This window comes from Ahaetulla prasina, chromosome 6 (genome assembly GCF_028640845.1).
Source record: "Ahaetulla prasina isolate Xishuangbanna chromosome 6, ASM2864084v1, whole genome shotgun sequence".
Lineage (NCBI taxonomy): Eukaryota > Metazoa > Chordata > Lepidosauria > Squamata > Colubridae > Ahaetulla > Ahaetulla prasina.
Window position 1 is genome coordinate 52,047,316 of NC_080544.1, and position 17,768 is coordinate 52,065,083.

The 17,768-nt window shown below is 34.4% G+C and overlaps 1 protein-coding gene across 1 annotated transcript in view; it reads left to right on the top strand.

The window, feature by feature from the left end:
- CCDC186 (coiled-coil domain containing 186) overlaps positions 1-17,768 on the top strand; it is a 51,404-nt gene that overhangs the window by 2,495 nt on the left and 31,141 nt on the right. Inside the window, exons 2-6 of the mRNA XM_058188600.1 lie at positions 10,081-10,742; positions 13,854-13,980; positions 14,552-14,680; positions 15,170-15,382; positions 17,296-17,415. Coding sequence (XP_058044583.1) covers positions 10,096-10,742; positions 13,854-13,980; positions 14,552-14,680; positions 15,170-15,382; positions 17,296-17,415 — 1,236 coding nt within the window. The 5' untranslated portion in view covers positions 10,081-10,095. The remainder of the gene's footprint in view (positions 1-10,080; positions 10,743-13,853; positions 13,981-14,551; positions 14,681-15,169; positions 15,383-17,295; positions 17,416-17,768) is intronic.

Sequence of the window (17,768 nt, forward strand, 5' to 3'; positions counted from 1 at the left end):
TTTTGCCTTAGCAACAGAACACCATATGAGAGATAAAGTAAAATGACAAAGTAAAAATTCAGTGTTAAAAACGTAGGAATAATAGTAGAACTATACCAGATGGATCAAATTATTTTGTCAGTAAGCTCTGTTGTTCTGCCTATTTCTATCTTGATTTATTGGTCACTGTTGTCTTCTCACATGGTAATGTAATATGTGCAACAAAGAAGACTTCCATTTTGAGCTATAAATCTTTTGACTGAAAGGTACAGATAGGAAAAGATAGGTCTGGAAACATTTTAAATGTTATAAGATTTAATTATATAGCCGTCTCTATTAAAAAAAACCAAGATGTGATATTAAATCATAAAAAGTGTGAGAGCATATAAAGAGCAAGAGAAAATTTAAAAATAATAAATTTATCTAAGATGTCCTAAAATTAGAGTTTGCAAATGTTGCATTTTCTTTACCCATAAAATGATAAATGAATTTGTGTGGTTTACCTTTCCTTATCCCCCCACCAAGCCTGATGATTTATTTCTAATTAGGCTTGGACAAGATACAATTATACCACTAATAATTATTGATACATATTTCAAATGCAACAATGATAGTATCTTATAATCATATAAAAATGATGTAATATGAAAAACCTAAAACATTTTCTTTGAAAATTTATAATAAATCAACTTTAAAACAATATTTTAAATAGATGGGTGCGCTTGCAGAATTTTCATAATTTCTGCTGCAGAAAATCCTGATTTTGTTATTGCCTGCCAGCAATACAGTAGTTCAGTTTTGAGGAGTATCCAACTAAGGCATGGAAGACAATAAGGCATGCAAAGCTTGTTTTGTGTTTTCCTCTCCTTGCATGGACAAGCTAGTAACTTGGTGCCCCAGGCACTAAGGGAGTAGATTCTGCAGGGTTGCAACTTTGCATTTACTTGCCAAACAAACAGAAGCAATGCTAGAATTTCCTGTTCCTGCTGTTAGCTTGTTCATGCAACATAGACATTGATCCTCCTTAGCATGATACAGCCCATAATAATTTGATACACACTTCAAAGGATTCATGGTTGGAATGCTTCTGGTTTAAATGGAACATTTGGCCCTTTGGTGCAATTTTCTGTGGAAATTCTAACTGATATATTTTCTTTTGGGGGAGTTGTAAAATCTAGATCTACTATAAAGAAGAATTTTTCTAGGGTTTTGACAAGATATAGGTAGATTTTTTTTTTGAAATGTCTGTATTTCTCCTCCCATCATACTCATTCACTCACTATCTAGTGTTTTTAAGAAAAAGAGATCTTAGTGAAACAATCTATGTAAATAATACTCTACATGAAAAGCTTACCATTTTATTAGAGCTTACTGTATACTAAACTGGAATGAGTGTATATTCATCTCACACTGTCTCAGAAAGCTTTATTATTCAAATAACAAGCATTTGAATAAGAGTATAGATGAGCACCATGTTTAAACAAAGTAGGAACACTCCTATTCGAGCATACTATATATTGTGATCCCTATAAAGAAATATAGAAGCTGTCTCCTCTAGCCTTGTCCATAGCAGTCAGAAGACATGATCAAAACTCTTTAATTTCACAACATAATGACAGACCTAACCATAGTTTCAATTGGGAAATTGTGACCATCCTAGACCAAGCCAAGTCTAAAAATGCTAGGAATTTTTAGAAGCCTGGCACTCTGACAAATTAGCCATCAATAGACAAATAGGCATAAACCTACATACTGTGCAAAGGAGACAATCAACAAGCCAGAAAGGGAATAAAAAGACCTTCCTACCCTAATCAACATAGATAAACATAGATTAACTCCAAGATTAACATCAGACCAACAGTCAAGAAGTAAACAATACCTCAGCCAAGGAACTGCCAAACAATTCAACAGTAAACAGCCCAACCAAAGAACTTCCAAGACCACTTCCACCAACACTAACAGAGCAAGCAATTAGAATATAAACTAAGAGCAAACCCCATTCATTACTGCTAATTATGATATCTAATTTGGGTAATGATGAATCTGCAAGAAAAGACCAAGTCCAGAAACCAGCAAGGACTGCTAATAACCTTGCCTGAATCCCAGAAATAACCTAAAGAGGGGAGAAAGAAACTATAAGTAGTAGAGTTTCTTTTCCTTTGAAAGAATTCCCAGAAAATAATTTTTCTTATGGGCATTTTTACGTTGATATCCAAGTACGTAGATCAAAAAATGCAATTTGCATCATATAAATTACCTTTTCCTGTGCAACCATCTTCTTTTGAACTCAGCTTAAGTTTCTGGGCCTTAAGAAGGAGAGTGATGGTTGAAGTGTTGGAAGTTCCTTTGAGTTTTGGCATAAAGTGAAAATTTTAAAAGACTCAAACCCTTTGACCTGAATAGCTGGAAAGGTTTGTGCATTTATTTTAAAGGTGATCTACTGGAGACCTAATGAAATATATTTCCGTTCCTCATCCAAATTTACATTTCTAAATCATTGTAAAGGATAATGTAACATAAAATATATAAAAATGGTCCTTGGCTTAATCTTAATATGTTTATTTAGTGATCATTCAAATTTCTAATGGCATTGAAGAAATTGACTTGCAACCAATCATTGCACTTAAATTTGTCACAGCGTCCTCACAGACATGTGATCAAAATTTGGGCGTTTGGCAACCAGCATGTATTTCCTATAGTTGCAACATCCCGAGGTCATGTAATTGTCATTTGCAACCTAACCCAGCAGGTTTCGAACAAGCCAAATGTGGGAAGCCAGGTTTGCTTAATTACCGTGTGATTCATTTAGCAACTGAAGTAAACAACCATGGCAAAAAAATACATAAAATGGGGCAAAACTTACTTAAGAACCAACAAGCAATGGAAATACTGGTCTCAGTTGTGGTTGTAAATCACAATTACCTGCAATAATAATGTGTTGTGAAATCTTAAAGCTTTTATCTGCTATATCGAAGTACGATGGCCATGTAACTATTGTTTTGAATTAGATAACCTTGCTTTTCTCTTCCCAGGCAGTAGGCTGTTTTAAAAAACAGAAGTTAAATACCAGAATACACTGGGAAAACATACTGCTGTATTATTCTGATTGGAGATCCAGAAGTTCTCTGGAAAACTTGTAAGAAACTTCTGAAAATAATATTAGTTGGTTTAGTTTGTTCACGTATTACTCAATTATGTATTACTATTCAAGTTATACTTACCGTGATCAAATACTTGGTGAGGATATTACTTCTTTAAAAATGGTTCTTGTGCTAATATGGCAGAAAATCTTAGGTCAAAAATATTCCATTTTTTTGTTCAAGTCCCATTATTATATTAAGTATACAACTCACTGGAAAAGAGCCTAATGCTGGGAAAGATTGAGGGCAAAAGAAGAAAGGGACGACCAATGAGGTGGCTGGATGGAGTCACTGAAGCAGTAGGCATGAGCTTAAATGGACTCCAGAGGATGGTAGAGGATAGGAGGGCCTGGAGGACCGTTGTCCATGGGGTCCCGATGGGTTGGACACGACTTTGCAACTAACAACATACAACTCTGTTGCTTTGTTAGAGTGATGTGATCATTGATCTGCTTACAACTACATTTACATTAGTTTTTATATGTATACTGTGTAGTTAGTGCTCCTAAGATCTTAAGGCTGCGAAGGTTAGAGTTCTGGCAAATCCCTTGATAGTAACTGCAATTCCATAGTGTCATTTATGCAGCGTAAGGAAATGTAGTTGGACTAGAAAGGAAAGTTTGTTGATGTAGTTGCTAGTTTCTATGTCCACAGTGATATCTGAAATTAATATGCGTGTTTACAGTTGATATGGCAGATGTTTGCTTTATTGTCAGGTACCTGATCTAATATAGAGCTTTGATATTAATCACTGCAATCTATGTAGAAAGAGGAATTAAAAAAATGAAAAGAGCTGGGAAGAACTGAATAGTCAAACAGCTAGGCAGGGAAGTATCTGCAATTTTAGTGAAGAGTTCATGTTTAAAACATGGTCTTTTCAGAGGATACAAAGAGATTTATCTCTTCATGCTGGCTTTCATGAATGGAATCATGTTCCTTCTTGATTGGCCACTGAATGAATAGACTGAATTCATTAGGGAAAAGGAAACCTGCTTTTCATATAAGTTGGCATGAAAGACCTTTGAGAACAGAGGGATGGCAGTATTCTAAAATATGAAGCAGATTAGATTCTGTCATGCTCTTTAGTTGGACTGCCATGCAGCAGCTTTTGCTAACGTTTAGTAGTTTTTTCAGAGTGGCTGGATGGAGTGGACATCATCATTTGGTGACCTTGAAATTAATCTCAGAAATGTGAATTAATGAATAAAGTATGATGTCAAATTAATATATAATACTGTGATATATATGAAGAGAAGTGATACTTTCTGCCTTGAATGCCTTGTTTCTCAACCACAAAATAACAACTTGCTGTTATTGGAAAGTAAATCTCTACATACTGTATATTCCGAAGAATCTTCCTTCATTATGAAATGAAACTCGGAACACATTTCTTTGCATTCTCTTCTGATGCCAACTTCTAAAAATAAGGGAAGCGTAGCTTTGAAACCACCCACAAAGTTAGGACTGATCTTCTCAGTCTCCCAACCCTAAGAACCATGTGGTCTAACATGAATAAAGCATGGATCATGTAGAATGGAAAAGAAAGTTTGCTGTAGTTGCAAGTATATGTTTGTCAAACTGTTTTCCTCAGTGCTACTTATATGCTCTACTCTGCACATAAAAGCCTACCTACCATTCTTAAAGAACAAGGGTTGGAGGTAGGGTATTCTTCACAACTACCACAGGATTGTCTAAGGATTATAGCTTTGAGCTTTTTATGATTCAATAAAGGAATTACATCATGAAGTAGTATGGCATAATTTTATCTTCCTTTCATTATTATTCTTTACAACTTTTTATTTTATTTATTTTTAATTTTCAAAAAACCTTTATTAACATTTAAAATATTAAAATACAAATAAAATAAAAATACATCTATAACACAAATACATCCATAATGATTCTACAATTCAATATCAATCTGACAGTACACAATTCTTAACTTTGTTCATATATTCCCAAATACTCCTATTTAATCAAACATATGTAAATACAATTTATGTCTTATTTTGTTCTATACATTTCCTATTTTCAATTTCTATCCATTGATACTAATTTTCCTAAGTTGAGTAGTATTCCGAGTCTTCCTTATTATTTACGGTAATTCTATAGTAAGTTTGTCCATTTCTGCACATTCAAAAATTTTCGGGAAATTATACCAAAAATAGTCTGTTGGTATAGTTGGCATTTTCCAAACTTGTGCGAGTACGATTCTCACTGCTACAATAATATAAATAATCAGATATTCTTTACAATTTTTAAAATATATATGTGATACTACAGTTCATATTTATTATTTCAATTTTACATAAATTCAAAGTCCTTCCTTGCCCCATTAATAAGAATCCATTTATTATAGTAATTTCTACATAATGATAAAATATAATATTACTTGCTTTGTTACAGGTGTTAATCCATTTTGTTATTCATTATCTCAAGGCTGGTCAAAATCCAGTACACATAAGTAATTTACAGTAATTTTAATTGAAGATCTGTAACTAAGCCTTGGTCAAAGTACACAACTCTGTTCATTAGAATTCCTGTATGAATCCCCTGGCCAAAAGTTAAGTAGGTTGCAATCTTACAGTTTGGAAAAGAGTCCTGAACTCTATATTACTGACTTTTTATTGTGTGCATTTGTGCAATAAACTAAAAGCAAGTTGCGGAATGCAGACATTTATTTCATTGGATATAGTGGCTGTTTGACCTCAAGGAGGCTGGGTGCCATAAACTTTAAAAGTAGGAATGATAAAAGAAAAAGAAAAAAGAAATAGTACAACTGGAAAAAAACAAACTCAAGACATCAGAAGAAAATCAACAGAGGCTGGACAACTTACCTGTCCCAAGCCTGAGAAGGAAGATAGATATCCAAGATTTTTAAAAGTACAGCAGGATTGGAGTCATACTTTTACAAATCTTCAGATCATTCTGTGCAATAATAAATCTAAATTCCATGCATATTGAGACACTTCTTTTTTTATGTCTCTGAATCTTTGGGTTGCTTTTTTTAAATGATTTTTTTCTGGAGAGAGCTCAGATCCATTATTATGAACATATTTACAGTAAATATTAAAAAGAAAAAAAAATCTTCAAATATCTCCAGCTCTTGCTGTCACTTCATTGCCATTTGCTCCCTTAGGTTTTTGAGATCTGCAATTCTAGTTATTTGTTATTTGTTTATTTGTTAAATGTGTATGCCACCCTTCTTATAAGGCAAATCGAATATAGTTTGCACATATGATTTTGACTATATCTTGCACAAGCACTGCAAGACTTGAAATTGAAGTAATGGGAAATTTATGCTTTTTTATTTTAAAAAATGTATCCTGTATTTTAGTTTTTAAATGGTTGTAAAGGAACCAGTGGAGCAAAGCTTAGTTTGTTTTGTTTAATATGAGCTTTTACTTTGGACAGTTTTAGACATTTCATCTTGACATCGAGTTAGTAAACTTGCTTATTTTTTAAAAAAATATCTCAACTAATTTGCACCAGCTTTGAGCCAGCTGGAAGGTTGCTTCCTTTGCTGGAGGGGTGATTCAGTGGGCTTTCTTGAATTATCCCCCCAACCCCATAAAGAAACTCCCATCAGAACTGGGTCAAGATCACCTGGATGAGAAAGAAGAAAGGAACCTGGCTGAAGAGTTGTTTCTTTAGCCTGTGAGTAGTGGGAGGACTAATCTGGACTGGCTGGACATTAGCCTGATCCAGCATAGTTTTTCTCTGTTCGTATGTTTGCCAGTGTTTGATATTATATTATTTGTCCATACGAGCATGGCAGGGCATTTCGTAGTTGTCACGTTTCTTTTTTGCTGTTGTTCTGAGTCATATTATGCAAATTCATTCAGTTAAATTTTATTCGCTCATTTCTAAAATTACTTTTACCTCCCAGCCCTTGAATATTTGCAAATGTCCAGTGTGATCCTCAGACTGAAAAGTTTGAAGACTTCTATTCTAGCTTAATAAAAAGGAAGACTGGGGTGCATAATAACAGTGTTCCAATATCTAAGGGATAGAATGGGTCAATGTATTCTACAAAGTACCTGAAAGCAGAACAAGAAGTAATGGATGAAAACTAATCAAGTAGAGAACCAACTTAGAACTAAGAAATTTCTTGAGGGTGAGAACAATTAATGAATGGAACAGCTTGTCTTCAAAAGTTGTGGGCGCCTCCATCAATGGAGGATTTTAAGAAGAGATTGGACATCCATTTGACTGAAGTAATTTAGGGTGTCTTGCTTGAGCAAGAGGATTGGACTAGAAGACCTTCAGGGCCCCTTCCAGCTCTATTATTCTGCTCTGTTTTAAACAGGGACACTCTAAAAAAAAAAGGCAAAAGATGATAACGAAGTCGTAAAGATCTTATACAGTTCAGATGCTTACCAATTACCACTCCCCCTTTTAAAAAGAAAAATATTATTTTAACAGTATGTAGAGAGTTTTAGAACTTTGGTAAGAATTACCTGCTGTTTAAAAGAAAACAAAGGTGCAGAAGAAGAAGAAAAGAATGTAAGTGAAATAATGGAAGTTCTCATTCCTTATGGGTTCTGGCTTTATGCTTTGAAACTATTTTCTTCAGTCCCTCCAATGACTGATGGAAAAGAAATGCTTTTTCCCGTTTAATAGATGTTTAAAACACATAATTGCTTTGGATCAATTTAAACTCCTTGGTTAAGAAGTCTTCATTATGTATATATTTTGATATGGTACAACCATTCAGCAACTTAATTTAAGCTGTATGAACCCAGACAGTTTAGCAATATAATATAGTACAGCTTATTTTATATTATTTTTTTATTTATTATTATTATTTTTTATTTATTATTATTTTAATTTATTTTATTATTTTATTTTATATTATCATTTTATTTCATATTTTTTATTTGGAATAAAATAAAAAATGGAATAAATCCATTTTTTTAGCTTTTTCTATAAAATCTATTGTTTTTTTATATCAGTATTTTAAGATTCATTTTCAAATATTTCCAATTCAGTTATTCCATGTGTAAAAAATGATTGGCACTAAATATGTTTATGTAAAATTTGAGAAAATATACTTTTTTTGAAATTTACATTTGGGGATGATCAGATTTAATGTTTCTGAATATTTTTGCAGTAACTTTTGATGGTGCTATCTAACATGAATAAGTGGAACAACTTTTAAAGGAGTTCAAACCTACAGGAACTTTCCCTAACTAGAGCTGAGAGCTGTCCAGGTGTATTCATATAATGTATGTATAATGTATGTATAATGTATGCTGGAGTCCAGCACTCTTGGATGGTAGCTATGGTATGGTCACTTTGCAGTGAAAGTATTGAATGTTTCTACTGTAAGATTCTCCTCACTTTATTAGGAATCATTATACTTTATTTTAAGAGCAGGAATAAGTTCATGATTATCTGTGATATACCATGAAAGCAGAATAACTTGATTTTTCATTGGGCTTGGAATAGTTATACTGCAGATCTTGTGTTCAAGCTAATGGGAAATATAATTCTTCAACCAGTGCACTTATATCTAAGGTAATGAAATTTGTGTTGTTAGCCAATCCTGTTTTGTTCATAGCATTAAAGAGCTGGCTGTAATGCATCCTGTTTACTTTGTTCTTTAGACTTTTTAACACATTGTGCAATAGGAAGGGAGGAAGAAGCCTTTCTGTGCTCGGTACTCAGATGTGGAGTGTTCAAAGAGATTTCATATTTGCTGTATATATTTTGTCTACTCTATAGCATTGGCAGTTGTCAAATCAATGACTTCAACATTTTCTTTTTGTATCAGCCCCAAGTATGTGTTTATGCAAGTAGGGAGAAGAGACAGGTTTTGGGGTTCAAGGAAGACCTGTTGTGTTTAATCATATAAAATAATGAGAAGATACTAGCACTTCACATTATTTTACATATTCCCTGTTAATAATAAAAATATAGTGTTTCTCATCAAAATGTGGATAATGCATACAAGGTTTTTCTGAGTTTTCAGTGTGAATAAGTCTAACATTTTGTTTTATCCTTTGGAATTTTATCGTGTGCAGTACAAACCAAGGCAGTCAATGTTCAGTGGTTAAAAAAAAAACTAAGCTTCATATTACTAATTATTGGAAGAACTATATATTAATCTGTCTTATAACTATCTCTTTCTTGGCTTACTTTATATTGTATTGTGCTAGGTAAAAATCAAGTCAAAACTCTTTGTAGTTAAATTTGGAATTGGAATTAAATTTTTCTCTCAACTTTGATCATTGGGAGGTTTGAATGTTTTGAACAAGTCGAAGAACATACCTTGTTGGGGTTTTCCTTGAACTCCTCTTTGAAGAGACCTATCTTCTTCCTACAAACATATACAGTGCTTTGGGGCAGATAGGAGATGGATAGTGTTGAAGCCATTGGTTTGGCAGGGGTATTGCTATGTCTCCTGTGTTAAAAGAGAGGCAGCTACCTAGCAGCTTCACCATGATCCCTTTGCTGAAATTGAAGCAGCAATTCTAGATCCAGATATCCCATCCTGCAAAGGAAGTAGGTAGATAGGAAGAGGCTGAACAGGCTTTTGGGCCAGAACAAATTGCTTAATTAGCAGTCAGGTAAATTGGACATGTATCCAAATAGTCATCCAGGTGTGGATGCTGTTCTCACTACCAGGATGGTTTCCTGGTTTGCATCATATTTATATAAAAAGGTGACAACTATGATTGGGCTAGGTAATATGGGTTATTTATTTAATTGTCCAATGATTTGCATAAATAAATGTGTTTTTTTATTCTTCTGGTTAGATTGTCTCAGTGATGTGTGATTATGGAATATGAAAAGAGATTAAAAGATTAAAAAATAACTTCATGTCTTTCAGTTAATAGAATTAACTAATGTTCAAGCACTGTCATAATATTTAAAAATCAGCAGAATGCTGTACCTGAACATAGATTATACTACCTCTTGTTTGCCTTTATGATAATATGGATTATTTTATTTCTAGATTCTTGGTGGAAAGATGGATGAACACTTACCAGAACAGCATACTACTCCAAGGATGGTCAACCTATCAAAGATTGGTAATGAATCTTCCAACTTACCAAGTGTTGAAGAAGCTGACAAAAAGTATGATATTCAGGATGATGTACATATTGCAGACACAAGATGTGAAAAAAGCACTTTAAGCATAGAAAATAAAGAGTTAATACAGGATCCCACCTTATCATCTATCGATTTAAATGAGGATGGAGATGTAATTGAAGCACAACCTGCTCCAAATTTTAACGGAGACTGCTGTGAGTTAAAAGTAAAAGAATCCAAGGAAGCAGATCGCTTGCCCGGTGAACAAAGTGAACAACAGGTTTTGAAAACTGAGGACAAAAATCAATCCTTGACGGACCTATTTCAAGATCATGTGAAAAGACCTTATGGGGTCTGTTCAGAGAGCCCATATGACACGGATTACACTAAGAACCTTATCTCAAATCTAGAGAATGCTTCCTCTCAGGAGGCTTTGCTAGAAGAAATTGAATCTGAGCTCCTGTCAACAGATTTGTTGAAAAATCCTACACTTTCAAACGGAATGTGCAATACCAAGGCTACCTTGGCTGTATTTGAAAAATGCATTCAAGATAAATATTTACAGCAAGAGCACATAATAAAGAAGTGAGTACTATGTGAATTGCGGCATACTGCCTCTTAAACATTTTTGTGATCTGTAACAGATTTAAAGTTTTTTCTGTATAGCCATAATGATATGATCATACTGAAACTTAGAGTTGGACAAATATTTTTGAAATTTTGAGATCTAGGAATCCCTTAAGGTAATTCTTTGGGAATGTGAAGGCCAAGTTACTTATTAACCTGCAAAAATTAGGTAATGTCAGCCCAATTTTTGTGTTAGTCAGTTTTCAGTGTAATTTTTGCTGATGAGATACTTTGCATTGAAAAGTGAAATAAAGAATCTTCCATTGTCAAGCATTTCCTTTGCTATGATGGGATCCTAAGTACTTGGTTAAGAAATAAACTGTAGTCTAAAAACCACGTAGGCTGCCTGGAATTATACAGCGCACCTGCTAAGATGCATTGTCATCAGATGGGACAATTAGTGTAACATAGTACATCAATATATCTTGGATATTTATTTTACACTAACCTTGAATTAAGGTTAGATAGGGATAATTAGCTATACAAGATGAACTTGCAATAAAAGGTGTAACCAGAAAGAATTTAGTTTAACATGAAATGAAGCCCTTTGCAAAATCATCATTATATCTTCTGTTTTATATTAGAGAAAAGTTGCAGTTGGCCACTGGAGCTTCATAGCTAATTCTTAACTATAAAATTACCTTTATCCAATGGTTGAAATGATACTGTAGAAACCTAGAAGTAAACACAACAGTTGCTAAAACATAGCAACCAAAAGATAAAACACAACACACAGTTCGCCTATCATAATTTTTTTCAGTTGACAGAGCATTAGTTGTTGCATAGTAGCATATACAAAGTCTACTGAAATCTGAAATGATTGTATATTTTTTAGACATGGTTGCAAATTTAAAATAGAGACACTAAATGGTTATTGCGATTCCCTATGAGCATATACTTCATGAATTTTTCAAGGTAATTGGATCCAAGAAGATTGATTTATTTTAGATTTGACTAGCCATTTTGAGTCATATATTGAGTGGTAGCTATATAAATTCATTAAATATAAATAAATGTTCTTGGATTAATCAATGTATTGCTACTTATACCTGAAGCACTTTGCAGAGCCTGGATAGTGAACTTGTTTTAATTGAAATTTTTTTATTAGGCTTATCAAAGTGTAAAATATAACTGAAAATGAAAATAGTGCAAAAAGAGGGGAAAGAAATGGGGAAAGAAAAAGATGTAGGTTAAAGGGGGGAAAAGAAAGAATATATATTTTTTTAGTGCAGTATAATAACATAGCATTACAGCTTCAGCTTTTTACTTTTACATACTGTACTTAATCTGTACTAGCCATTCTATAACAACAAACTTATGTAATTAGCAGAACCCAAAGTCAACCAGCATCATGAACTTTTGCAAAATAATGCAGGATCCACCTGCTGCTGCTGCTGCTGCTGCTGCTGCTGCTGCTGCTGCTGCTGCTGCTCCTCCTCCTCCTCCTCCTCCTCCTCCTCCTCTTCCTCCTCCTCCTCCTCCTTCTTTTCCATTTTATAACCTAATAGTTATAACCTTTGTCTTGAATAGCTGTTCTAGATGCCCAGGTTGTGTTGATTGGTTATATGACTTTCTAGCTTTTTCTGTCCAGATAATTTCTTTAATATACAGGTAGTGCTCAAGTTTCAACCACAATTGAGCCTAAAATGTATGTTGTTAAGTGAGTTTTACCCCTATTTTATGAGTTTTCATGTCACACTTGTTAAGTGAATCATTGCATTTGTTAAGTTTTTGGTTTGTTTTCTTAAAAGTGGTTGAATCTAAAAAGCAACTTTGGTGTGAAGATAGCAATTAAACTGGGTTCTTAATGTTCTCTGAGTGTGGCTTTCTTCTTACAAATGTTTTATTGTCAGACTGGGTAACATCATCAGCACTTTGACATGGAAGAGATACAGGGGGTATTACCAGCCTTGTAAGGGACGCGGTGGCTCAGGGGCTAGGACGTTGAGCTTGTTGATCGAAAGGTCAGCAGCTCAGCGGTTCGAATCTCTAGTGCTGCCATGTAACGGGGTGAGCTCCCGTTACTTGTCCCAGCTTCTGCCAACCTAGCAGTTTCGAAAGCACGTAAAAATGCAAGTAGAAAAAATAGGGACCACCTTTGGTGGGAAGGTAACAGCGTTCCGTGCACCTTTGGCGTTGAGTCATGCCGGCTACATGACCACGGAGAGGTCTTCAGACAGCGTGGCTCTTCGGCTTTGAAACGGAGATGAGCACCGTCCCCTAGAATCAGCAACGACTAGCACATATGTGCGAGGGAACCTTTACCTTTACCTTACCAGCCTTGTATGGGTTTGGGCAGGATCAGTGGTATTGTTTCTTCTTTGAGTGGCAAGCTATTGTCTTGTGCTTGTGGCGATTAGATGCTGGTTTGATAATTATCTTGGCAGTTGGTTAATGAGGATGTGCTCTGGCCCGTCTGGCCCTTCCTTTGAGCTTTTGTTGTTGCTTTTGAATTTTGAAAAATAAATGGAGTTTATTTCTATATTCCTGTTAATTTGTCAGAGTGCCAAGCTTCTAAGAATTCTCTCACATGGAATTGAATTCACATGAGAGGAAGAAACAGTAGCAGACTACCCTTCCTAGACATACTCATAAACAGAGAAAATAATGCTAACTGTAAGACCAAGTGAATCATAAAGCAATCCCATTTTAATCGAGTACTGAACTACCTACAGCACAGAAAAATTCATAACAACAGTCTTCAGATTGTCAAAAATGATTGTGGTAACCTAGAACTGCAGGAAGGAAAAATAAATATACAACATGTTCCAATTAAATGAATACCCGGCAACTTCATTTTTATAAAAAAGCCTATTTATGCAACCAACCAGAAGGTTACAGTTGGCTCTATGGCTTCTGTTTTTAGAGGCCAGGTCTTCTTTACCAGGCCTTTTATCAGGCCATTTCAACTTGTGGGAGTTTAATTGTATTTTATTGCTTTGGGGGAAGGGCGCCACAGATCTTAAATAAATCTCTTGGTCTCTATAGCAATTTCAAATAGGACAAGAAGACTGTGTTCACAACTGTTTACATTGCCTGATCAATTCTTTTAATTGTTTTAATGGATAGATTGATTAAAGAAAACAAGAAGCATCAGGAACTAATTTTGGACATTTGTTCAGAAAAGGACAACTTAAAGGATGAGCTGAAGAAGAGAACAGAAACTGAAAAGCAACATCTCAATATAATTAGACAGGTAAGAGTTTTATGCTGATCCAAGTTTCCTCAGGAAACGTTGTGTATTTCTATTTATAGTCCTAAACTGATCTTCAGAAAATTAGATTTCAGATTACTCTTTCTGCAGTCTAAGACCAATATTTTTTTTCTGATGGAATAAATTGCAGTGATTTTCAGAAACGAAACGAAGTGACAATTCATCAGCCTTGCTGGACCACATATAAAATGATGTTTATATGCTTTATTCCTTTCTCTTCCCATATTGCATGTTAATAGTTCTTTGCTTTCCAATCGGTGGTTCTGAAATTTCTGAACCCTCGCCTATATGGATATTCAATCTTTTTCAAAACTATTTTTTTTAAAAAAATAATAATTTATTGCTCAATAAGTTATCGCTGCAGAATTTGTCAGATACAAATATGTATGTTGGGCTCCAGTTTTTAAATTCTTATATTTAACTTTTTTCTAAGGTATATAAATGCAGAAATTATGACTTCTAATGTGTCAGTTTTTAAGATCTTTCTTCAAGTTTTACAGATTATGTAATTTACTTATACCTATACATACTAGCATTTGTTTTTCCTTTATAGCTGGAAGTGAGAATAGAAGAACTTCAGAAAGAAGCTAAAACAGTTAAAGAAAAACTTGTATCTCAGGATGCTGCTGCAAAAAATGCTATACAGCAATTGCACAAAGAGATGGCCTTTCGTACAGATCAGGTGATAATTTCCTAGCTTAGAATGTAAGCTATTTTGCCCCATCACATATTTATATTGTCTATTCCAGAGTTCCCCAACCTTTCTGGGTTGGTGGAAGTGGGAGGGAGAGGAGCCTTTACGCACGCATGTGCAAATGGAAATGGGGCTGCGAGTGCATGCATCACAAATGGGGCTGTGAGTGTACCAGCGATGCAAACTGGGCCAGGAGTGTGTGTGTGACCCTAGTGTGAATGGGGTTGTGTGCCAGGAGCGTGTGTGTGTGACCCTAGTGTGAATGGCCAGCCACTCATGCAGCCCATAGATTGGGAACCCTTGGTATAGTCTAACTTTGCTGGGAGCCAAGTTAATAGAACAAGTTCCTCTCAATTGTCTGTAGGAAACTATGTATTTTGTAATCCTTCAATTGATTTTTTTTTACTTTTCTTGGAGGAGAAAACAATATTTGCTCTATATGTCTAAAAGTAAACTTGTAATATTTGGTATTCTAAGGCAAACAAGAAATGTGAAGAAGCCCGTCAAGAAAAGGAAGCTATGGTCATGAAGTATGTTAGAGGAGAAAAGGAGTCTTTGGACCTGAGAAAGGAAAAAGAGATCCTCGAAAGAAAACTGAGAGATGCCAACAAAGATATTGAAAAGCATACTAACAAAATCAAGCAGCTATCCCAGGAAAAAGCAAGATTGCACCAACTATTCGAAAGCAAGGTATGATATTTGCATTGACGTTCTTTTGGTAGTCACCTCGAATACAAAGAAATAGGCAAAAATGATGATACCATTTAGTTGTTTCTTGCACATGAAGTGCAGAAAGGAGTTACAATAAAATGAAGCAGAGGAAAAAAGTTTTGGCATATATATTAAATCTATATCTGTGATGAGTTGGATTCTTTTGGGGACACTTAAAGAAAACAATTACCATTAATGGAGGAGCTTGCCTAAACCCAGACTGATTCCTATGAATTGATATGGTCCACCACAGAACTACTGATTACCCAGAATTCAAGCCATGGGAATATTTTTAAAGTAAGCTATGGGATTCAGCTATCCACCACTTGAGCCTTCCTAAACTTGTAATATCTGGCTTTATATCCGTTCTTTACCTACCCATCTGTCTAGAGTACTTACCCACCTACCTACCCTGTTTCCCCAAAATAAGACATCTCCTGATAATAAGCCCAATCGGACTTTTGAGCACATGGCAATAAGGCCAAGCACTTATTTCAGGGTTCAAAAAAATATAAGACAGGGTCTTATTTTTGCGGAAACACAGTACCTATCTATTTGCCATAGAGTACGTACTCACCTACCTACCTTCCTACCTATTTGTCATTAAAAGAATCTCAGGAGAAGAGAGAAAATTCATTACAGCAAGCTGCCAGCCAGGTATAAAAAGAGATATATATCCACAATCTTCAAGCATATTGACATTCATGATATATTGCTTACCTTGATTTATTATGCAAATAAATAATATTCTCAAATTGTGTATTTCTATATGTGTTACTTTCTTAAGTATTTTAATTTTTCTTAATTTATGGAAAAATGAACTAAGTCTATCTGCCTATAAAAAATTGCTAGCAATAAGACCCTATTGTTGCTTATATGTCATGTCTATTATAAGAGAGTTTTCTTGACTCTCTAATTTTATTCAGGCAACTAATATTTTACAGAATTAGAACTATTTCACTATAAAACAAAGAAACAAGAAGTGCTCTGGTATTGTAAAGTGATAAGTTGAAAAAGGAGTTACTTCATACTTCCGTTGCCTGATCACTTTTCAGTATAGTTAGGAATTTGCTGCCCCCAAATGGTGAAATTTGAATTAGGTGCAGTCTAAATTATGTTTAAAGGCGTGAGGTTAAAAGTGTGAAGTTAAAAGTGTTTGTGCTTCATAACAAAGGAAAAGCCTTATTGGTCAGAAGGCTGATTTGCATAAGTAAAGACCCCCTTCTGCCTTTGCAATATTTTTTTCAATGTAAGATTTATTTTTCTTAAAATAGAAAAAAATAATAAATGCTTTAATAAATTCAGATATGTTACTATATGTAGCTTTGACATTAGCATCAGTTACCAAAAGAGGTGGCAAAATTGTTTTTATTGACTATGTTCAAGCAAAGACTAAATGGCCACCTGCAGAAATGCTTTAATTCAGGGTTCCCCAACCCCCAGTCCATGGACCGACAGTGGTCCACAGCATGCCAGCAACTGGTCCAGTCAAACAAGTGAAGCTCCAGGCAGCATGCAAAACTACGGCCCCTCCGGTCCACGGAAAAACTTTCTCCATGGAACCGGTCGCTGGTGCCCAAAAGGTTTAATTAATATTTATATGGTAATTTAAACATCCACTTCCAATTCTACAATTCCTTGATTAACATTACAATATCAGTCACATCACATTGTACATTCAAGTCCTTCCAGGAATTAATATTCCGTTGTCAGTAGTCCAATAGATGCAGACAGGTAGATTTCTTAAAAATCAAGAAAATCCAATTAATTAATGTTCCATTTTGGTTAAACCATTATGATTACATTTATTGTTTGCAGAATGGTAAATTAAACTTTTATTAGTCCATATAGGCTCAATTAACATCAGTATTCTAAAATTATCCTTTATAAAGGAAAATGAAACCACCAGAATGTCACGAGATATTGAAAAATTAAAAGAAGAAGTCAATTCTTATGTGATCAAAGTAAAATGGGCTCAAAACAAATTAAAGGCTGAAGTGGATTTACACAAGGTCAGTATGTTTCATTTCATAAAAGACCTCTGAGAGTTTTAAGATCATCTGCTTGTCAAGGAATTTGTTGTCTAGTTCCTTTATTTAATTTTTAAGTTTTTATGTTAACTGAATGGATACACAACTTTTTGGGGAGGATCTTGGGTCTTTACTTGGGCCTTTTAAAATAAAGATATTTGAAAATAAGATAATTTAACCAATTTGATCATATTAATTCCCATGCATTTGTTTTTATTTTTTACCTGTATCACTTTAAACATTTTGGACAGGAAGATAGATAATGACAATGAAAATTAAAAAAATCTACATGTGTGGCTTTGGTGCATCACATTTGGGAGTTTCTCATCAGGCCC